Source organism: Delphinapterus leucas, chromosome X, assembly GCF_059928025.1.
Source record: "Delphinapterus leucas isolate spDelLeu-1000000601 "Yukka" chromosome X, BTC_Dleu_Yukka2, whole genome shotgun sequence".
In the NCBI taxonomy this organism is placed as follows: Eukaryota; Metazoa; Chordata; class Mammalia; order Artiodactyla; family Monodontidae; genus Delphinapterus; species Delphinapterus leucas.
This window is the reverse complement of record NC_143150.1, coordinates 111,997,309-112,020,222: the sequence shown is the minus strand read 5'-3', so window position 1 is coordinate 112,020,222 and position 22,914 is coordinate 111,997,309. Positions and strand designations below refer to the sequence as shown.

Below are 22,914 nucleotides of genomic sequence, written 5' to 3'. Positions count from 1 at the left end.
GGCTTTTATGATGCCATTGGGAGGACTTGGGTGTTGGATTTAGTACATTTTTGGGTCCATTTGTATCTTTGAACTCACCTTATTCTATTAAATGTTTAAGTATGTGAAGATGAAAGTTGATTTAGGCTTGGGTTTCTGGTGGTTGAAAAGATCTTATGTACAGATATTTTTTCTCCTCCCCTCCCCTCTCCATGGGAAAGCAGAAAATTGATCTAAATACAGGGAAAGAAAGTGGAACTCCAGTTACAATGAAGGATGTTTATGATGAATTTGATGAGAAAATAGCAGCAAAATATAAGATTATGAAATTCAAGTCCAAGGTTTGTATTTGGTGATAATTTTTTCAGGTCTATATATTGGTTGTTTGTTAATTTCCTGATTTAGCAAATAGTTATTGCATATCTTCTTTTTGCAAAATGCCTTCTGTGTGGCTATAATTCATTGAATGGAAATTTCATAGATAGCAATATAAAACCAATATGTTAGATTTATAAAAATATTTATTCTTTCTCTTTAAACTGTGTATAACGTTCATTAATTTGAATAAAAAGATAACATTAGCAAAGTAATTGCTTCCAGTACTTGAAGCATAGCTTGTGTTCTTATTCTTAGATGGAGAAGAAACTGTTCTGATCTTGTTTACATTGGTTATTGCCAAGTTGTCTTGGTCAGAAGGTTACATCTTTAAAAGTCAGGGTCTATGATGCAATTTCTGATAGAACAAAGTTCTTCTATTCATGTGATACATATTGATCAGTTGTCTTCATTTTAGTGAGATATTGATGCCTTTGGCCATAGTTGTGGGGCTGTAAGTTCCTCAGCACACTGGCTATATTAACAGTGATTGCAATAAAGGGAGGATTGAGTTGCTGAAGATGAGGCTAACCATCTGAACTATTTGAGCTTTTTGACTTGTGGCTGATGGATCAGGTCTCTAAAATTCTAGAAGCAATGTGGTGCAACGGTGAAGAGCATAGGTGCTCAGGCTAGACTGCTTGTGCTTTAAGTCCTAGCCCTACCACTTCCTGGTCTGTGACCTTGAACAAGTGCTGAGTGACTTCTCTGGGCCTGTTTCTTCACCTGAGAAGTGGGGCCTTATTTCAAGAGCTGTTGGAAGGGTTAAGTCAATTAATTAGGATTAGTGATTACAACAATCCTTGGTACATAGCAAGCACTCAGTACATGTGAGCTATGATTATAATGTTTATCATTAATTTTTCTAGCAAGATGGAGTTGCTTAGTATCAAAGAGTAACAAATAATTTAGTGCACTGACATTGTAAACATTTTTAATGTTTTATTACCTCTCTTGAATGCAAATACTTCTAAGTTCTCTAGTGTCCAAAAGAAGTCTTTTTAACATTTTGTCACTGGCTATTTTAGTCCCAGTTGAGAGGGGGAAAAGGTGCTTTTTTGGCTTTATTTACCTTTGTGTTCCATAATGATTAAATACAGAGACATGTGTTGTGTATGTAATGCTTGTCAATTTAATTTGTGAAAAGTTTTTTTATCTTAATGATTTTTAAATACCAACTTACCCAGGCAGTGGAAAAGAACTATGCTTTTGAGATACCTGATGTTCCAGAGAAATCGGAGTACTTGGAAGTTAGATACTCGGTAAGTCAAACAAAGAAAATGAATGGATTTTGCTTGAAAATGGCATTTTCCTATTTTTGAAATTTCAACTGGCTTTCAATTAGGAGTATTGGCAGGGCTCTTCAAGCTTACAGTTCATTGAAGTGAACTTATAGTCATGAATAATTAAAATGAATAAAATGAATTTAAATATGTAGACTATAGGTTATACTGCCTTTCTCTGCTTTCAAGTATGCATCTTTACATAAATAAGTTGAAATTGCACAACTGTTTGTCAAGTGGAATGAATGCCACAAGATGGAGTTGGACATCATTAGTCTGTTGAAGTGTCCCTCTGAGCAGTGGAAAGGTGAGAGAAGAGCGTCAGTAGCGTCACTGTAGTGCTACTCCTGCTCCCTTGACAGACAAGGTCACTGCTGCAGGATGTTAATTAACTGGACCTTAACCTCTCTTTACCTCTCCGTTCTAGTGTTTTGATCTCATGATGTTGGAAAAGGGAAACTTAAGAAATATCTCTGACAGTGGTGATGAAAAGTACCATGGAAGCATTTTTTTTTTGTAATTGTCAAAACTTTTATTTAGAAATGAATTTGAAATAACATTTCTTGCATGCCATGTGTAAATTATTAATAAAGTTGTGATGAAATACATTGCTTATGACTTGATAATTTTAGCTGTGGATTTCTAATCTGAGGAATGTACGTAGCATTCAACTGATGCACTAGTAATTATTCCTGGTCTTAAATTGCTCTATAAGCAGCAACTGTTTCAAGCATCAACAGGAAGATGATAACCAGTATCATTATTTTTTGCTCAGATAACGTAAGAAAATTACTGAATTTATTATCGGTTTGTTTAGGCTGTATTCATCAGAGCACACATGGCAATATATATAGAACTTGAGAACATGAATATTTCTTATGAAAAGAAAAATAAAACACTGTCTCCCATAAAAAATTTTCTCCATGGAAGCATTTTGAATGAGTCCTACTCCCTTGCTTTTATTTATTTATTTATTTAGATCTGTGACTTTGTTTTTAATTTTCAAGCCTTATGATCAGATAATTTACAGATTTGTGCTAATAATAAAGCTCCTCTACCTTAACCCTTCTGAGTTGGCAAAAGCACCATTGCCCATCACACATCTACAGTAGTTCTACCGTTGTTTCTGAATACCTGTTTAAAAGACAATCCTGAATTATAACTTAGTCTGACTTTGTAGAGAATTCACAAGCAAGTTTCCTAACATATCTTGTCACAGTGAATTTTAAAAGCATCTGATCTTAAAGATCATCTATAAAATGTGAAAAGTACTAAATATTCTTTATTTGATGCTATACATAAACCACACTAAAATTCCTTTCATTAAGTAAAACGCAATATTTTAGATGGAGAATTTTAATTAAATTGGCATAGTTAAGACCAAAAAGATAGAGTGGATGTGTCAGTATATCTTCAGCCCTTGCCTTAACAGGCAAACGGACACAACTTGAAACACAGGTGAATCTTGCTGGTCTATGAGACACTTAAGGGAGCTTCTCAGTATTTAAATATATTAATATAACCAGTTATAGAAATCTAAATATAAAACCAATCTCCTATAGGGTTTGAGAAGGCATTCACCGTATCGCTGAAAAGTTTAACATTCCTTATTCAAGTTTAATCATCTCTTTAGAAGGGGAAAACAGTGATAGTACTTTTTGAACCAGAATTACTATCAAAATTCAAAAAGCTGACTATATTCATTTAGCCACAAGCCAATCTTATTTAAATCAGGACAGAAATATTACCTCAGCCATTCATGATCTGAATTCTAGTGTATGAGATCAATTTAAATATGGTACACATAAAAAGTCATGAGACATTTGTTTCATAATAAATAAGGCAGTGGCCAACGATTATGCATTAGTAGCTTTTTTGAGATAAGCTATCAAGTCTGCCCTTTCTCCCTTCTTCTTAATGCCAGCGAAGAACATTTTTGTTCCAGGGATGTACTTCTTGGGATTCTCCAAATACTCCCATCAGCGTCTCCTCTCCCTAGGTGATGCCTTTGTTCTTGTTGGCATCTGTGTAAGAGAATCTGAAAGTCTGAGTTGTCTTTCACTCAAACAGACCATGGAGATTTGGCCCAGTCTTGTGCTTGCCTCCCTCTTCCACAGTATGGCACTGGGCACACTTCCTGAACAAAAATCTTTTTGCCCTTCTCAACATCACCCATTTTTAAATCGTTCTTTCTCCGTGCATGACTAAGAGGTTCCCGCTCGCAAGCCGAACGTCCTGCTCTCTCGCTTTCATTCTTCTAATGGAGTTGTACTTATTTGGCTATTCTTTATCAGTAAGGCATGTACAGCTCTGGACAGAAATCTTCTTTTGCGGGAGCTTCTTGGCCCATTTTTCTTCTAATGGGTGTCATCAAGATGCATTATTTTGTCATTGTGAATTGTTTTTGTTTCCTACTGTGAATTGTTATGGATTTCATTTGTGGCAAATTACATTTCATATATATCAAAGGGGTTTCTCCTGGTGGTTCATAGAGAGACTTTTGTTTATTTCAAATATAGACTTTGGAAAATGTGAAGTAATAGTTTTAAACAAAAAAAGATTTTTTTTTCGTCTTTGCCTTTTTCAGGCTGAAATGCCACAGCTTCCTCAGGATTTGAAAGGAGAAACTTTTTCTCATGTATTTGGGACCAACACATCCAGCTTGGAACTGTTCTTGATGAACAGAAAGATCAAAGGACCTTGTTGGCTCGAAGTAAAAAATCCACGTAAGGGAAAATTTACTTTCAGAATGCTAAGTAAATTGCTGTTAGATGCGGTTTCTAGAAGTTAAAGAATTGGACTCAATTTCAGTGCGACCACTTCCTTTTTAATGTTAGTTTCTTTAAGGTTTTCCTTGAGTGAGTATAGGAAGTACGTTTGAAATCACTCTTTCACCGTGGTGCTTAGCATTTTAGTGGGAGGGAGGCTTTAGCTAGCCTACTCGGGCATTTGGGTGCATCCTTCATTGTGTTGCTGTCAGCGTGGACTTCCAACCTGGCTGATGTGGCTCAGCTGTTCTACATAGTGAACTGCTGACTTCTGAAGGAGTAAAACATCACTGCCCTGTGTGGATAGTGCATGTATGGTCTCTTACCTGATGTTTTTCAGTACTTGCATTTGTGATACTTTGTTTTGTCTTCATGAATCTCTTAAAACCGTTTGTTTTTTTTTCAAATTATTTATTTATTTATTTATTGTCGGTTCATTGGTTTGTTTATTTATTTTTGGCTGTGTTGGGTCTTCGTTTCTGTGTGAGGCCTTTCTCCAGTTGCGGCAAGCGGGGGCCTCTCACACGGAGCACAGGCTCCAGACGCGCAGGCTCAGTAGTTGTGGCTCACGGGCCTAGTTGCTCCACGGCATGTGGGATCTTCCCAGACCAGGGCTCGAACCCGTGTCCCCTGCATCGGCAGGCAGATTCTCAACCACTGCGCCACCAGGGAAGTCCCAAAACTGTTTTTTTTTAATTCCTCTAAGGCAGTGCTGTGGCTTTTACAAACCTATCTTGGGTCTTGGATTTTTTGGAAAGTCAGATGAAAGCTGTGGACTTTTTTCCCAGGAAAATGAACATATGTATACACACACGAAGATTTGCATACAATCCAATAACGTGGTTTAGTTTTAGTTAGATGTTATAATAAGACATTCTTAGTAGAAGGTAGGATTGAAGACAATCTCGGTTAATCACAGATGTCTTAATTATAGTAACTTCTTTTTCAGCAAATAGCTATTGATCTGTTGTTCCTATTCTTTTTCAGAGCTCTTGAATCAGCCAATCAGTTGGTGTAAAGTTGAGGCAATGGCCTTGAAACCGGACCTGGTGAACGTAATTAAGGATGTTGGTCCTCCTCCACTTGTGGTCATGTCTTTGAGCATGAAGACAATGCAGAATGCAAAGACACATGAAAACGAGGTAAAGAAATAGGACAGATTTTGTACCTATGCCAGAGGTGCGATAGATACTTCTTGCACTTGTATAACTTTTCTGTAAGGGGAGGTTGTTCTTTTTGGAAGGGAAAGAATACTAATTCACTACCAAACTCCATTTTGAAGAATGAATTGAATTTGTCTGGTTTGGAGGGTTTTTTTATTTAAAGACTTAAATTGCTGGACTTTGTGTTTTTAAATTTTTTTATTTTGGAGAACTTCAGATGGACATAGAATAATATAATGAACTCCTATATACCCATCACTCATATTCACCATTTAGCAAGATTTTGTCACACTTGTTTATCGCCCCCCTTTTTCTTTTTTCCTCCTGAAGTATTTTGAAGCTAATCTCAGACAGTGTGTCATTTTACCCCTGTATACTTTGGTTTGCATCTCTCAAAACATGCACACTTTCTTATAGAATACTATTATCACCCCTATTAACATTAACATTAACAGTGATTCCTTGATACCAGCTAAAATACCTAGTCCATAGTCACATGACTCTATTTCTCAGAAATGTCTTTTTTTTTTTTTTTTTTTTGCGGTACGCGGGCCTCTTACTGTTGTGGCCTCTCCCGTTGCGGAGCACAGGCTCCGGACGCGCAGGCTCAGCGGCCATGGCTCACGGGCCCAGCCGCTCCGCGGCATGTGGGATCCTCCCGGACCAGGGCACGGACCCGCGTCCCCTGCATCGGCAGGCGGACTCTCAACCACTGCGCCACCAGGGAAGCCCTCAGAAATGTCTTTTAACAGTTGATTTATTTGAGTCAGTATTTATACAAGATCCACAGACGGTGTTTAATTTTTGTTTCTTGAATCTCTTTTAAATGTGAGCAGCTCCCTCCCACCCCCTCCAGCTTTTTCAGTGACGTTGACTTATTGAGGAATCACTGTTAGTGGTCTCAGTGAATGACCCATTTTCTGTATTTGTTTGCTTCCTCGTGTCTTTGGATTTCTTCCTGTATACCAGGGGTTGGCAAACTGTGGCCTGCGGGCAAATGTAGCCCATCACCTGTTTCTGTAAATAAAGTTCACTGGAAGACAGCATGTCTGTTCGTTCACATACTATCTACAGCTGCTTTTGTACCACAGCAGCAAAGTTAGTAGTCATGACAGAGACTCTGTGACCTGAAAGGCTAAAATATTTACTTTTTGGCCCTTTACGGAAAAAAGTATCCACCCCTGCTCATTAGCACTGCCGAATTGATTAGGTTCAGGTTTAACTTTTTTTTGCCAAAATGCTATGTAGGTGGTACAGTGTATTTCACGTTGGGTCGTATCAGTAGGCACGTAATGTCTGGTTAAACCACTGTTACTGGGGCTATCATTGATTAGTAGGTTCAAGTTTTTTAACCTCGGCAATACTGATGTTTGGGCCGAATGAACTTGTTGTGGGAGCTGTCCTGTGCATTGTGGGATGTTTAACAGTATCCCTGGCCTCCACCCAATGCCAAATATCACCACTACCGCCTAGTTCTCAAAACCAGAAATGCCTTCAGACATCTCTAAATGTCCCCTGGGGACTGCGGGCAAAATTGTTCCTGGTTGAGAACCACTGATCTAATTTTTGCCTAAATTAGATATTTCATTAGGAGTTGTAAAATGGTCTTCTAATTCCGTCGTCCTTTCCATGTTTATTAGTTAAGCATGTGAAATATTAGAATGATTATTAGTTAAATTTTTCTATAAAATTAACTTTTCCTCATTAACCAGTACTATTTGGTTATGCTGCAATACTTTATATAGGAAAGAAGAGATAAATGTGTACTTCTTTCTCTTTCGCTACCAGTTTTCTGAGAGGGACGTTGGGGACCTACATTATGTGCACTGTTGACACATGATTTGTTTATTTTTCTTGTTACTTATTTTTGCTTCCTCTTTTATGGACTATCATTATAAACTCATGGGCTTTATATATACTTAGTATATTTCAATCTGTTGCATTCATTAATTATTCTTGTTATTTTTGCTGCTTAAATTGTCTCTCTTTGTTCGATGGGAGCTTCTTTGTGTTTGCTTCTAAATCCTTTGACATTGATGGGGATCTTTTTTAACAGCCTTTTGGCAATTTTTTTTTGTATGTGATTTGATCTTTTAATAATAGTTGATATAGTAGATATTTAATAGTTAAGTGTTTGGGGAAAATTTAATTAGTTAAAAAAAATCCTTCCAGCACCCAGAGTGAGGTTTCTAAATACCATTTCCCCAGAAAGGAGATAGGGTTTTGTGAAGAAATAGCTGATTTGGGGCAAGAAATGTCCAGGATAAGCCTGGAACTTCTTGTTATACTAGAAAGCAAGGACGATATTCAAATCTACTGAAGATATGTCAGAAGGACTCAAGAGTAAACTTGAAGAGTTTCCTACACCAAAGATGGGACACTTTGAGCATGTATAAGTATAACTGCAACAGATTGAAACATACGACTTCATAATGATACTGTAAACACAGCACCGCATTGCTCACCTGTGAAGAAAGCTAGGGAACTAACTCATTATTTTGAAAACTGGTAAATAAATAGATTGAATCAAGCATTTATCTTGACTTTTTTGAACATATATTGTATCTCAGGTAACCAAATAATCGATATGGGGAAGTTTGTCTTCATAGAAGCTTTCCAGCTAATAAATAAAATAAAGGAAAAATTGAATGCGACCACTTTGCAATCTCTAATGAGATAATGGATCTAGGCAGTGATTTTCAGAGGCTGCTAGTATCACTAGAGTAGAGATAACCAGACCCGATGTGATAACCAGTGATCAGTAGCACCTCCAAAGAATTCTTGCCAAAAAATCTGATTTTTATCAAGCCTTCAGATCCACATATGAATGAATATACAGGCAGTACAGAAAGAGAAGAACATGTTAAATGACATTATTGGGATACGAGCAGCAGAGTCTTTACTGGGGGGGCACTCTACGGGGCAAAACCACCCAGTTTCTTCAACAAATAAATTGCAAGAAATAATAGATGGGGAAGAGTTGTACTTAGACAGTTTAACATATCAGCCGGTTGCAAAGTATGGACTTATTTGGTAAATAAAATTGAGATAGTTGGGAAAACATGAGAATTTCAATCCTGCCTGGATATTTAATGATTTTAAGGAAACACTGTTAGTTGAATTAGCTGAGATGATTGTACTGCATTTTAAAAACTTCTCATCTTTTAAAGTAATGGCTCTCAATTTGGTGAGATTTTAACCCTCAAGGGGTTTTGGGCCATGTCTGGAGACATTTTTGGTGTCACAACTTGGAGACTGGGGAGTGGGGAGCGGTGCTGTTGGCAGCCAGGGATGCTGCTAAACGCCCCACAATGCACAGGGCAGCCCCACAGCAAAGAATTATTCGGCCTAAAATGTCCATAGCGCCGAGGTTGAGAAACCTTGGTTAGGGATACCTGCTGACATATTTCTGGATAAAGTGATAGGTATGCGTTTTGCTTCAAAATAATGTGGGGTAGGGCTGTTGATGAGTTGATGATTGAAGCTGGGTGATCGGCGTATGAGAGTTCATTTTATTATTCTATTTTTTATTTGTTTAAATACTTCCATAATAAAAAGTTAAAGTATTCTTACGGATTAAAATCTGTATCTTTTTCTATTCTCGGTGGTTGTGGTGAGAATGCAGACTGCGTAGTAGGTATCTGGTAAGTGATTTTCTCCTCCTTTCTTGGCAGATTATTGCTGTGGCAGCATTGGTGCATCACAGCTTTGCACTAGATAAAGCACCCCCACGGCCTCCCTTTCACTCACACTTCTGTGGTATGTATTTTTTTAGCTGGTTTATTAATGGCTTGATTTTTATTTTTCTTGTTTTTTCTCCAGCTGTTGGATCAGTAACTGAAAAAAAATGCTTTTAAGATACTTAGTGCATGTTGTTAAAGAAGTTTTTTTTTAATTGAAGTATAGTTGATTTACAGTACTCTTGTTAGTTTCAGGTGTACAGCAAAGTATTCGGTTATATATAATATATATCTATCCTTTTCCACTATATGTTATTACAGGATATTGGCTCTAGTTCCCTGTGCTCTACAGTAGGTCCTTGTTGCTAATCTGTTTCATGTATAGTAGTTTGTATCTGTTAATCCCATCCTCCTAATTTATCATACCCCCCACCACTGCCCATCCCCTTTGGTAACCATAAATTTGTTTTCTATATCTGTGAGTCTGTGTGTTTCTGTTTTGTATATAGGCTCATTTGTGTTATTTTGTAGATTCCACATATAAGTGGTAGCATATAATATTTGTCTTTCTCTGACTTATTTCACGTAGTATGATATTCTCTAGGTCCATTCATGTTGCTGCAAATGGCAATATTTCATTCCTTTCTATGGCTGAGTAACACTCCATTTGTGTGTGTGTGTGTGTATACACACACACACCACATCTTCTTAAACCAGTTGTCTATCAATGGGCCCTTGGGTTGTTTCTGTGCCTTGGCTGTCGTAAACGGTGCTTCTGTGAACATTGGGATATGTTTATCTTTTCGAATTAGAGTTTTCATCTTTTCTGGATATATGCCCAGGAGTGGGATTGCTGAGTCATATGCTAGTTCTACTTTTAGATTTTTAAGGAACCTCCATACTGTTCTCCATAGTGGCTGCACCAATTTACATTCCCACCAACAGTGCAGGAGGGTTCCCTTTTCTCCACACCCTCTCCAGCATTTATTGTTTGTAGAATTTTTGATGTCGGCCATTCTGACCGGTGTGAGGTGATACCTCATGGTAGTTTTGATTTGCATTTCTCTAATGATTGATCATGTTGAGCATTCTTTCATGTGTTTGTTGGCAATCTGTATATCTCCTTTGGAGAAATGTCTATTTAGGTCTTCTGCCCATTTTTGGATTGGGTTGTTTGTTTTTTTGATATTGAGCTGCATGAGCTGCTTGTAAATTTTGGAGATTAATCCTTTGTCAGTTGCTGCATTTGCAAATACTTCCTCCCATTCTGAGGGTTGTCTTTTCATCTTGTTTATGGTTTCCTTTGCTGTGCAAAAGCTTTTAGGTTTGAGTAGGTCCCATTTGTTTATTTTTGTTTTTGTTTGCTAAAGAAGTTTTTTTTTGGTCAGTTGTGGACCCTAAGTTTTATTGGACTGGTTGCTCCTATTCAGCTGTTTAATTTTTTTCTAGGAGCGGAAGTCGGGAGGCAGTTTGATATCTTTTTCTCTGTTCCAGTGTTACTCTATTGTGGTAGAGTAGTTTTTTTCTTCTGGGTCAAAATTATGCTGTAACTATTTTCTTTTCATGATGTCACCCTAAAAGCCTGTCATAGAAGCCTGGCCAAAGTTTTCTGTGTGATGAGGCAAGATGCCAAGGAATAAATAAATGTTTACCTATTTGGGCAGAGTTATGGTAATATCGTGCTGGAGTTGGGTTGTGCTATGCATACAATTCCGTGGATGAAACTATTCCACAGAATTCTGCGTGCCATGAGGCAGTCTCCACCGTGGATTATGACGTATTGCATGTTGAGAACTTGGCCAGTTAAATAGTCATTTTTTTGTAAAAAATAAAATAAGGGCACGACACTATTGATGTGTTATGCTTCCCAGGTTATTTTCCAGCCCAGAACCAGAGATTAACTGGGGCAGCATCTCCTGTCAGGTTTCTTGGATACTAGGAAAGTGGGACAAGGGAAGCAAGCAGAGAAGGGAGGGTGATGTGTTATTTTTGTGAAGTTTTACCCTTTAAGTTGGGTTGAATACACAAAACAAAGTGATGTTGAGAATAGTTTGGAAAATATGTGGAAGAGAGAGTCATTAGCTCATTTCAACATTTACCTCCTCTGACTATGTCACTGTATGAACAGCTGTTGTGAATGACAGGGAGTTGAGAGTGTAGTGGGGGAAGCTTTGGTCATCTTTACTATCCTAGCTTTGAGAAGTTTGGACTGAGTTCCCCCACTGTATGCTGGTTGAGGTTTTGGTGGTGGTGGGCATTTCCTTTGGGAGAGACTTAAATATCTTCCATTCTGACCTAGATGGATAGCAAATGTTTCATCAAAGCAGTTTTAACAGTTGTAGGGACTTAGGGCTCTGTACTTGGGTATTCTTTTTTTTTCAGATTTAATCTTCTAAACTCTTTAAAAATTGAGGTATAATTGACATGTAACATTGTATGACTTTCAGGTATACAACATAATGATGCCATATTTGTATATGTAGCAAAATGATCACCACAATAAGTCTAGTTAACATCCATCACCATAGTTACAAACTTCTCTTTTCTTGTGACGAGAAGTTTTAAGATTTTCTCTCTTAGCAACTTTCAAATATGCAATACGGGGTTATTAACTGTAGTCACCATGCTGTACATTACATACCCAAGGCTTATTTATTTTATAACTAGAAGTTTGTACCTTTTTACCCCCTTCACCCATTTCGTGCACTGCCCCCACAATCACCGTCTGTTCTCTGTATCTGTGAGCTCATTTTTTTCATTTTCTTTTCTGTTTTTGTTATTCCACATGTAAGTGAGATCATACTGTATTTGTCTTTCTCTGCCTTATTTCTCTTAGCATAATGCCCTCTGGATCCGTCTGTGTTATCGCAAGTGGCGAGTTACTGTTTTCATTTTCTTCAGATAAATACCCAGAAGTGGAATTGCTGGATTATATGGTTCTATTTTCAAGTTTTTGAGGAAATTCCATGACTGTACCAGTTTACATTCTCACCAACTGTGCTCAAGGTTTCCCTTTTCTCTCCATCCTCTCCAACCAACACTTTTTATCTCTTCTCTTTTTGATAATAACCATTCTAGCAGGTGTGGGTAATATCTCATTGTGGTTTTGCATTTCTCTGATGATTTGTGATGTTCAGTACCCTTTCCTGTACCTGGTGGCCTTCTGTATGTCTTTAGAAAAATGTCTATTCAGCTCCCCTGCCCATTTTTTAATCAGGTTGTTTGTTTTCATTGTATGAATTTAAAAATATATATATGTTGGATATTAATGCTTTATCAGATATATGATCTACAAATATTTTCTCCCATTCAGTAGGTTGCCTTTTCATTTTGTTGATGGTTTCCTTTGCTGTGCAGAACTTTATACTTTGGTGTAGTCCCACTTGTTTATTTTTGCTTTTGATGCCTTTGGTTTTGGCGTCAAATCCAAAAAGTCATTGCCACGACTGCTGTCAAGGAGCTTACTGTCTATGTCTTCTTTTAGGAGTTGTTTTTCTTTTTTGAGGGGAGCGGGGGGCGTGCCATATGGCATGCGGGATCTTAGTTCCTGACCAGGGATTGGACCCGTGCCCCCTGCATTGAGAGCATGGAGTCTTAACCACTGGACCACTGGGAAGGCCCTCTTCCAGGAGTTTTATGGTTTCTGATCTTATGTTCAGGTTTGTTTTTTTTAAAATAAATTTATTTTTATTTATTTACTGTTGGCTGTGTTGGGTCTTCATTGCTGCGTGCGGGCTTTCTCTAGTTGCGGTGAGCGGGGGCTACTCTTTGTTGCAGTGCACGGACTTCTCATTGCGGTGGCTTCTCTTGTTGCGGAGCATGGGCTCTAGGCGTGTGGGCTTCAGTAGTTGTGGCACGTCGGCTCAGTAGTTGTGGCTCACGGACTCTAGAGCACAGGCTCAGTAGTTGTGGAACATGGGCTTAGTTGCTCTGCGGCATGTGGGATCTTCCTGGACCAGGGCTTGAACCCGTGTCCCCTGCATTGGCAGGCATATTCTTAACCACTGCGCCACCAGTATGTTCAAGTTTTTAATCCATTTTGAGTTACTTTTTTGTGTATGGTGTAAGATAGTGGTCCAGTTTTATTCTTTTGCGTGTGGTTGTCCAGTTTTCCCAACATCATTTTTTGGAGAGACTCTCCTTTCTCCATTGTATATTCTTGGTTCCTTTGTCATAAATTAATCGACCATGTTATGTATGGGTTTATTTCTGGGCTCTCTGTATGTCTGTTTTTATGCCAACATCATACTGTTTTGATTACTGTAGCTTTGTAATGTAGTTTGAAATCAGGGAGTATGATGCCTCCTGCTTTGTTCTTCTTTTTCAAGATTGCCCTGGCTATTCAGGGTCTTTTGTGGTTCCATATGAATTTTAGGATATGTAGTTTGTTTTGGCAACTATTTAGAGATCAAGGGGAATTTATTTATATTTAAGATGATTTCCATTCAGAAACTTGCAGTGTATGTGTACTTGAAATTGGACTAAGATGGGTGTTGGAATCTTTATTTTTTTCCTTTTTACAGTTGTGTCTAAACCAAAGGATTGTATTTTTCCATATGATTTTAAAGAAGGCATTAAGGAAAAGGTAAAGAACTCACTGTTTATTCCTTTTAAATATGAAATATGTATTTGTTTAAAAAGAGAAAAGGAGAATGCTATGGATTAGTAGAAATACGCTATTTTATATGTTAATTTATTAGATCTATTCTTGTTAGATTGGACTATGTCATTAACCCATTAAAAATGTATTAGAAGTTTAAAACTAGAAGCATTATTTAACAATGTTTAAATGTTTCACTTCCTGGAAATAATGGGATTTGACACTTTATTAATAGATGGGTGGTCTCAAACCCTCCTTCAGATAACTTAACTGGAAGCTTTTCCAAAATTGCATGATCACATGATTAGTGTTTTGGGAAAGTGTTGGGTAAAGCCCACCCCACCCCCACCCCGCTAACTTGAAGGAAGTCAAGAGAAGTTGAGAACGCTGTGGATATTAAAGGTGACATATATTGGGAGGGTTGGTGTGGGCTGGCTATAATTGATCAGTGATCTCTAAACTCCCAGTATACTCCATGAAGAAGTTTTCACGAGTCCTTAATAAAAATGGGGGGGTAGTATAATGTGAGTTTTTCATAAAAATAAACGTATTCAATATGAAGAATTTTATTTTTGGAGAGTATGTTTTTTCTTTTATGAAATGCCTGGGTTGGTAAATGTGTAGGTTTAAAAAATTTTTTTTAAAGTCTTCACTTGCCAAAATTAAAAGTTAGCAACTTATCAGTTCCACTTACTTTAAATTGGATTGAGAAGTCCAGTAGTCTGGGGGTACTATTGGATCAGGCTATTATTTGTGAAGTGCCCTGAATTAGTAAGTAAAATGACCTTGGAAAATTCCATTAGAGTCAAACTGATATTTTTTAAACCTGAGCTAGTTGTAGAAAACATAACTATCAACTTCATTTTAAGAGTCTTAATAAGAGTGGATCTTTTGAATATCTGATTTATATTGAGTAATCCAAGTGGAAGCCTTTTGTGTGTAGATAGGTTTTATTTAAGACACTTAACTTAATTCTTACATGTATGTTTGTTTTTAGTCTAGTTTCTTATTTATGGGTTTTTACACTACTATTTGGGATTAGTTTATACAGTCCTTGGGATCTCTTTATGTGGTAAATACATAAACAACAAAGTCTACCAGGGATTATATAGGAAAGTAAGTAATGTTTTTGATAGGTACTCTGATTCAGATGGTATAAAATGTGTCCAGATACACAAGCGTGTCCCTGTGGAGGGACGTTTCTGCACTCGATAGTGCTCAGCACTTAAAATTTTGCTTCATTCACATGTTTATTACTTGAATGAGCTCCTCAGAGATTTTGTGCAACTATTACTGTGAAATCTAGAATCAGGAATTTCATTGCTGCATTTAATTTTGAAATGGATCGTTTCTTTTAACCCTAAGAAATCTTATCCTGCTTGAACAAGGAGCCAAGGTATAGTAGTTGAGAGTAAAGATAAGTGACTGGTATGTTTTTGTCTAACAGAATGTGAAGGTTGAGGTTGCTGCAACAGAAAGAACACTGCTAGGTTTTTTCCTTGCAAAAATTCACAAAATTGATCCTGATATCATTGTGGTGAGTAGATGTTTGACCATGTTGTGAGGAAGCTCTTCATTCCGTAAGTTCTTTTCAGTGTGACTTGATTGGTACTTTTTGAGCAGTGGAGAATCTTTTCAGAGTGAAATAACCCTGTGGACTGGTGGGAATTGCTATACTTTCTCCTAACAGAAAGGAGAAAAAACCCCAACCTACTACAAGATACTTTTTCTTCCCCTCTAATAGAAAAGCAACTCACGAATTACTGTTGAAGTTTAGGATACTCCTGTTATTTATAGTTAGAGAGCAGCCCAGAAATAAGTCAACTCATGTCAACTGTTAATAGCTCCAGAATTTTGGCTTAGTGGCCCAGCAGTACATGTCACAGGAGTGAATTCCCTTGGTTTGGTGCGTATCCCCAAAGTGTAAGTATTTTAATTTTATGAGCTCAGTGGATCTCTGGCATATTCCTTTGAGAGCTCGTGGCTAGGAGTCTTTTTTTCTCTTGATGACTGAGTATGCTCCTACTAAATAGTAAGAGGTAATAATTCATTGAGTTGTCTTTGCCACAGTTCCGAAGAGTCCTAAAACAACATTTTGCTTTGTGTTTCCTCCAGCCTTCCTTAGTTTGTAGACTCCTATCAAGGAGTTCTTCCTTTTGTCTTTTTTCTGGGCTAATGGACCAATCAAATTATTTTGTGCTTTTGGGTTTTTTGGAGGGAAGTAGCATATAAATGCCTGTATTTTAAGTGTAATATCAGTAATTTGGTTACATTGAAGCCTTGTGAAAAATGTTTGCCGTATATTTCTGTGTTCGTTTTTGCTCTTGGACACCTCTCTGGAAGATGGTGTAGCCAAAGTACTGAGAGCCTGTAGGTTGTTACCAGTGTCTCTGCACCTGCTTCCCTTATGGTATTTCAGGAGCCATCTTGAAAGTGCTGGGAAGATTCTGTCCGCAGTGCCCTCCTGTGGTGCTCTGGCTCAGCACCAGGCCCTCACCCAATCTCCACTAGTAGTCTCTCTCTTGGACCCCAAGGAGATATCTTGGAGTCTAGGGTAGCTGGCCTGCTCTAGGGTGTAAGAGCCAAGACTTTGTGAGAAATCCAAACTGAAATAAGAGAGAATCCTGACATGGGTTTGAGTCCCTAATCCCAGACATGATAATTTGGAAATGAGACTTCCTCATGTCCTTTGGGTCTCTTAGTTTAATAGACAAACTTGCCATAAATATATAGTGGTATATATTTTTAATTAAAATTAGTGACAAATATGTTTATTAATTTATTTTAAACTTCATCTAGTTTAACTTACTAGAATAAACATAATTCACATGATGGGAATTATCATTACAGACATGGAAAATTTGGTAATATTTTTGAGATTTTTTTACTCGGGATAGCTTTGTTTCCATGTTTTTAGCAAAGTTCTTATTTGAAGTATGGAGTGATAGTATATGTTTATTTAGTTGCACATTGATTAAGAGTCTAAATCAGTAGTGTTTGAACTCAGCTCTTTAGGAAGAAACTAGATGCACTTCCTCCGTTTTCTAGAGATGTCTATGTAAACTGTCACGCAACATAGCTGGGTTCTTGGTTTTTAAGGAAGTAAGAAGAAATTGTTTGAATACAGCTTTTACTGATCACCTAAAAAGTATGGGACATTAAAATTTGCATGAGACTGTGAAGCATGAGTTGCAAATTAAAAGACATCATATGAACCTTGCATCAATTAGGATAAAATAAAGTTTATTCCAGCAATCTGCTTAGCAGCCTTGTTAATGTCAAGGCTGATGAATGCTGCTGATGAATAAATTCCTGAAGAAGAAAGGACCCCAATCGGAGGTAAGCTCATGAGGCCTTCAATTAGAGACCAGAAAAAGAAAGGGCAAAGAAATTCTATGCATATGAAGATAAATCCTCTAATTTGCGTTTCTTATAATGTTATTGGCTGCCTTCTTTTTCTCACTAGGGTCATAATATTTATGGGTTTGAACTGGAAGTGCTACTTCAGAGAATTAATGTGTGCAAAGTTCCTTACTGGTCCAAGATAGGTCGGCTGAAGCGATCCAACATGCCAAAGCTTGGGGTAATAATAATTTTCAAAATCTTAACTTCTCTATTTGGTTTCTTTATATGAAGTAGCTACCAGGGAGTACCCTGTGCTTCCTTGACTAGGAATCTGTTGCCTTATGATAGGGCATTTTAACTTCGGCACTAAACACCTTTTCCTTTGAATTCAGCATTTTATTGGTAAAAACCACTGGTAGTTTTTTTTTTAACATCTTTATTGGAGTATAATTGCTTTACAATGGTGTGTTCGTTTCTGCTTTATGACAAAGTGAATCAGTTATACATATACATATGTTCCCCAAACTCTTCCCTCTTAGGTCCCCCTCCCTCCCACCCTCCGTATCCCACCCCTCTAGGTGGTCACAAAGCACCGAGTTGATCTCCCTGTGCTATGCGACTGCTTCTCACTAGGTATCTATTTTACATTTGGTAGTGTATGTATGTCCATGCCACTCTCTCACTTCGTCCCAGCTTACCCTTCCCCCTCCCCGTGTCCTCAGGTCCATTCTCTAGTAGGTCTGTGTCTTTATTCCCGTCTTACCCCTAGGTTCTTCATGACCTTTTTTTTTTTTCTTAAGTTCCATATATATATGTTAGCATATGGTATTTGTTTTTCCCTTTCTGAGTTACTTCATTCTGTATGACAGACTCTAGGTTCATCCACCTCACTACAAATAACTCAATTTCGTTTCTTTTTATGGCTGAGTAATATTCCATTGTATATATGTGCCAAATCTTCTTTATCCATTCATCCAATGATGGACACTTCGGTTACTTCCATGTCCTGGCTATTGTAAATCGAGCTGCAATGAACATTTTGGTACATGACTCTTTTTGAATTATGGTTTTCTCAGGGTATATGTCCAGTAGTGGGATTGCTGGGTCGTATGGTAGTTCTATTTGTAGTTTTATAAGGAACCTGATACAAATAGATGGAGAGATATACCATGTTCTTGGATTGGAAGAATCAACATTGTGAAAATGACTCTACTACTCAAAGCAATCTACAGATTCAATACAATCCCTATCAGACTACCACTGGCATTTTTCACAGAACTAGAACAAAAAATTTCACAATTTGTATGGAAACACAAAAGACCCCGAATAGCCAAAGCAATCTTGAGAACGAAAAATGGAGCTGGAGGGGGCTTCCCTGGTGGCGCAGTGGTTGAGAGTCCGCTTGCCGATAAAGGGGACACGGGTTTGTGCCCTGGTCCGGGAAGATCCCACATGCCGCGGAGCGGCTGGGCCCGTGAGCCGTGGCCGCTGAGCCTGCGCGTCTGGAGCCTGTGCTCCGCAACGGGAGAGGCCGCAACAGTGAGAGGCCCGAGTACCGCCAAAAAAAAAAACGAGCTGGAGGAATCAGGCTCCCTGACTTCAGACTATACTACAAACCTACAGTAATCAAGTCAGTATGGTACTGGCACAAAAACAGAAATATAGATCAATGGAACAGGATAGAAAGCCCAGAGATAAACCCACGCACATATGGTCACCTTATCTTTGATAAAGGAGGCAGGAATATACAGTGGAGAAAAGACAGCCTCTTCAGTAAGTGGTGCTGGGAAAACTGGACAGCTACATGTAAAAGTATGAGATTAGATCACTCCCTAACACCATACACAAAAATTAGCTCAAAATGGATTAAAGACCTAAATGTAAGGCCAGAAACTATCAAACTCTTAGAGGAAACATAGGCAGAACACTCTATGACATAAACCACAGCAAGATCCTTTTTGACCCACCTCCTAGACAAATGGAAATAAAAACAAAAATAAACAAATGGGACCTAATGAAACTTCAAAGCTTTTGCACAGCAAAGGAAACCATAAACAAGACCAAAAGACAACCCTCAGAATGGGAGAAAATATTCGCAAATGAAGCAACTGACAAAGGATTAATCTCCAAAATTTACAAGCAGCTTATGCAGCTCAATAACAAAAACAAACACCCCAATCCAGAAATGGGCAGAAGACCTAAATAGACATTTCTCCAAAGAGGATATACAGATTGCCAACAAACACATGAAAGAATGCTCAACATGATCAATCATTAGAGAAATGCAAATCAAAACTACCATGAGATATCATCTCATACCAGTCAGAATGGCCATCATCAGAAAATCTACAAACAATAAATGCTGGAGAGGGTGTGGAGAAAAGGGAACCCTCTTGCACTGCTGGTGGGAATGTGAATTGGTACAGCCACTATGGAGAACAGTATGGAGGTTCCTTAAAAAACCACTGGTAGTTTTAAAAATCAACTCTTAGAATCTAGAGACAGCACATGTTTGTTAGCTCCACTTGGGCATCCCTAAGAGCAGAGTTGTGGGTTCTCGTTAAGGAAGGAGATTGGAAGGAGGAACAGGGGTTGGGGGAGGGGAGCAGACACTGAGTATGTGAGAAGACAACGGGCAGCATGCCTTCTGTGTTCGTTCTCTCTCACAGTAGCTCCAGGTTTATTGCACATTCTCACAGGGGTGGCAGAACTTGTTCAAGATCTTAGAGCTAGTAAAGGGAAGAACTAAAATTTTGAATCCAGGCCCCGTGTGACTCTTGTAAAGCTTGTCACTTCTCATTCTACCTGCTTGCTTCACTGAAGGGAGGTTGGGTGGTTTTGGATGAAGCACCTTCATTTCCTAAACCTGACAGTGCTCAGCGCTTGAAATCTTATTTTAGTTAAAGGCTATCAGTAGAACGGCATGCTGCCTCATCAGAGAACTTAGGACTCTGTACCGTTATAATGCTCTCCAGAGGATTCTGCTGCCACAGTGTGGAGTTGGGAGCCAGTGCTCTTGCTTCTTTTCCTATTCATATCTTTATGGCGATAGAGTTGTTAAAAACACTTCATCCAAGCACTTGCTTTGCTAACCCCTTACCCCCTTCAGGGTTCTTTATATGGCATCTTCTCAGTGAGGTCTACACGATCACCCTATTTAAGATGTAGTCCCCCCAAATTCCTTTTTCCCCTCACCCTGTTCTATTTTCTCTTTTTCGTGTACTTAATGACCTCCTAAAACTATATAATTTCTTTTTTTTATTGTATATTTCAGTTGAGACCAGGAATCTTTTCTATTTTGCTCACCGCTATATCCCTATATTCCGAGTGCCTGGAACAGTGTCAGATACGTAGTCAGTGTTCAAAAATATTTGATTGATGGCTGAATGAATGCATGAATGGAACAATGAGAGTTTCATCATTGTAATTTTGGGACTAGCCTCAAAGCAAGTTAGAATGAAATGTTCTCAGTATCTGTTCTTCCATGGGATTTGCTTTTTTTCCTCCCCTTGTAGGGCAGGAGTGGATTTGGTGAAAGAAATGCTACCTGTGGCCGAATGATCTGTGATGTGGAAATTTCAGCAAAGGAATTGATTCGTTGTAAAAGCTACCATTTGTCTGAACTTGTTCAACAGATTCTGAAAACTGAAAGGGTTGTAATCCCAATGGAAAATGTACGAAATATGTACAGGTATGATCATGGATGCTTCAGAATTTGTCTGTCTTGAAATTAACAACAGCAAGACACCAGAATCATCCTTAGGCTGGAGAGACAGGAGCCTGTGGTGTTATGAAGGGGGAGATTGTCTGTCTTCATGTCAGAATCACCATCTCCATTACTTGAGTAATTTGAATTCTTTTGCTTTTTGAATTATTCTAATTTTATCATAATATCTCCCTCATTGAACACCATCTTGATGCTTCCTGAGAGCAGTTTGGAAATTGATGTGATATTTAGGTTTCTGCCCTTAATTTATTAATTCAGAGATTAATGCAAATATTTTAGAAATATAAAATCTGAGAAGTCATTCAAATATTTGGAGATATTGCTGATTATTTCTTTTTTCCAGCCTTGTTGAGGTCAAATTGACAAATAAAAAGTGTATTTTATTTAAGGTACAACTTGATGTTTGATATACATTGTGAAATAATCCTCACAATCAAGCTAATTAACCTATTCATCACCTCACACGATCACTATTTTTTTCTTTTCTTTTTTTTTTTTTTGTGGTGAGGACACTTTAGATTTACCCCTCTTAGGAGATTTCAAGTATACGATACATTATTGTTAACTGTAGCCACGTTGCTGTACATTAGATTTCCAGAACTTACTCATTTTGCGTAACAAACTTTGTGCTTGATGATTTCTTAAAATTTCTCCTACCCCTCTGGCCACTCCTCGTTCTTTTCTGCCTGTTCCTCCCAAGTCCTCAGACTGCTTCTCTTTCTGACTGCGCTCCCTCCCTGGTTGATCTCGTTGAGTCGCAGGAATTTCAATACCACATGGGTGCTGATGCCTCCCGCCAGCATATCTTCAGTTTAGACCTCTCTTCCCTGAATTCCAGACTCATATCTCCACCTGCCTGTTCTACTTAATGTCTGACATTAACCTCCAACTCAGCTTGTTCCAAAACTGAGCTCCTGACCTCCTCTAGGTTCCTCTTATTTTTCCAGTATCGCTGGAAACCTCCAAAGTCATCCTCAGCCCAGAACCTCTGAGGCATCTATGATTCCTCTCTCTGACATCTTATGTTCCATGCATCGGGAAATCCTGTCAGCTCCATCTTCAAAATATGTCTTTATCTGACCACTTCTTTTCCCCTCCGTTGGACCCACCCTGGTCCAAGCCACCAAACTCTTTCTCCTGGGTCACTGGGTCTTTCTTTTTTTTTTTTTTTTTTTTTTTTGTGGCACGTGGGCCTCTCACTGTTGTGGCCTCTCCCGTGGCAGAGCATAGGCTCTGGACGTGCAGGCTCAGCGGCCATGGCTCACGGGCCCAGCCGCTCCGCGGCATGTGGGATCCTCCCGGACCGGGGCACAAACCCGTGTCCCCTGCATCGGCAGGCAGACTCCCAACCCCTGCGCCACCAGGGAAGCCCTGGGTCTTTCTTATATTAGCCTCCTCACTGGTCTCCTTGCTTTTGCCCTTGACTCCTTGCTGTCTGTTCTCAACCCAGGAACCAGAGTCACCGTGCTAAAGTTAGATATGGCACTCTGCTTACAGTCTCCTAGTGACTTTCTGTTTCATGCAGAGTAGAAACCAAAGTACTGATTTCGATTTACAAGGTCCTATACAATGGGTCTCTCTGCCGTTAGCTCTGTCCTTCTACTCTTCTCCATCATTCTCTCTGTTGCAGCCATTGGTCTCCTTCTTGGTACTAGAACTGCCAGATTTATGCTCAGCTCAGGGCCTTTGAATGTGCTGTTCTGTCTGCCTGGAATGTTCTCTCAGAGATAACCCATCCACAAGGATTGCTCTCTCACCTCCTGCAGGTTTTTGTTCTCAGTGAACTCTTTCTCAGTTCCCTAACTAAAATTTGTCTCTGCTCCTGACACTTAATATTCCCTTTGCTTCTTAGTTTTTCTTCTTAATGCTTAGTGTTATATAACATATCACATATTAAATTTTTAATTTATATTCTGTCTCCCCCATGAGGACGGGAATTTTTGTCTGTTTTGGTCACAGCCAGCATCTAGAACAATGCCTGGCACGGAGTGGGT

General features: G+C 38.6%; 1 protein-coding gene and 1 pseudogene across 4 annotated transcripts in view; one reads left to right on the top strand and one right to left on the bottom strand.

The window, feature by feature from the left end:
• POLA1 (DNA polymerase alpha 1, catalytic subunit) overlaps positions 1 to 22,914 on the top strand; it is a 308,813-nt gene that overhangs the window by 34,020 nt on the left and 251,879 nt on the right. For all 4 annotated transcript variants that reach the window (XM_089904662.1, XM_089904660.1, XM_022560503.3 and 1 more), the window contains exons 12-20: positions 204 to 320; positions 1,542 to 1,616; positions 4,225 to 4,363; positions 5,393 to 5,547; positions 9,243 to 9,327; positions 13,772 to 13,833; positions 15,296 to 15,385; positions 17,315 to 17,431; positions 20,709 to 20,884. In XM_089904662.1, the coding sequence (XP_089760788.1) occupies positions 204 to 320; positions 1,542 to 1,616; positions 4,225 to 4,363; positions 5,393 to 5,547; positions 9,243 to 9,327; positions 13,772 to 13,833; positions 15,296 to 15,385; positions 17,315 to 17,431; positions 20,709 to 20,884 (1,016 nt within the window). The remainder of the gene's footprint in view (positions 1 to 203; positions 321 to 1,541; positions 1,617 to 4,224; positions 4,364 to 5,392; positions 5,548 to 9,242; positions 9,328 to 13,771; positions 13,834 to 15,295; positions 15,386 to 17,314; positions 17,432 to 20,708; positions 20,885 to 22,914) is intronic.
• Positions 3,336 to 3,813, bottom strand: LOC111167548 (cytochrome c pseudogene; annotated as a pseudogene).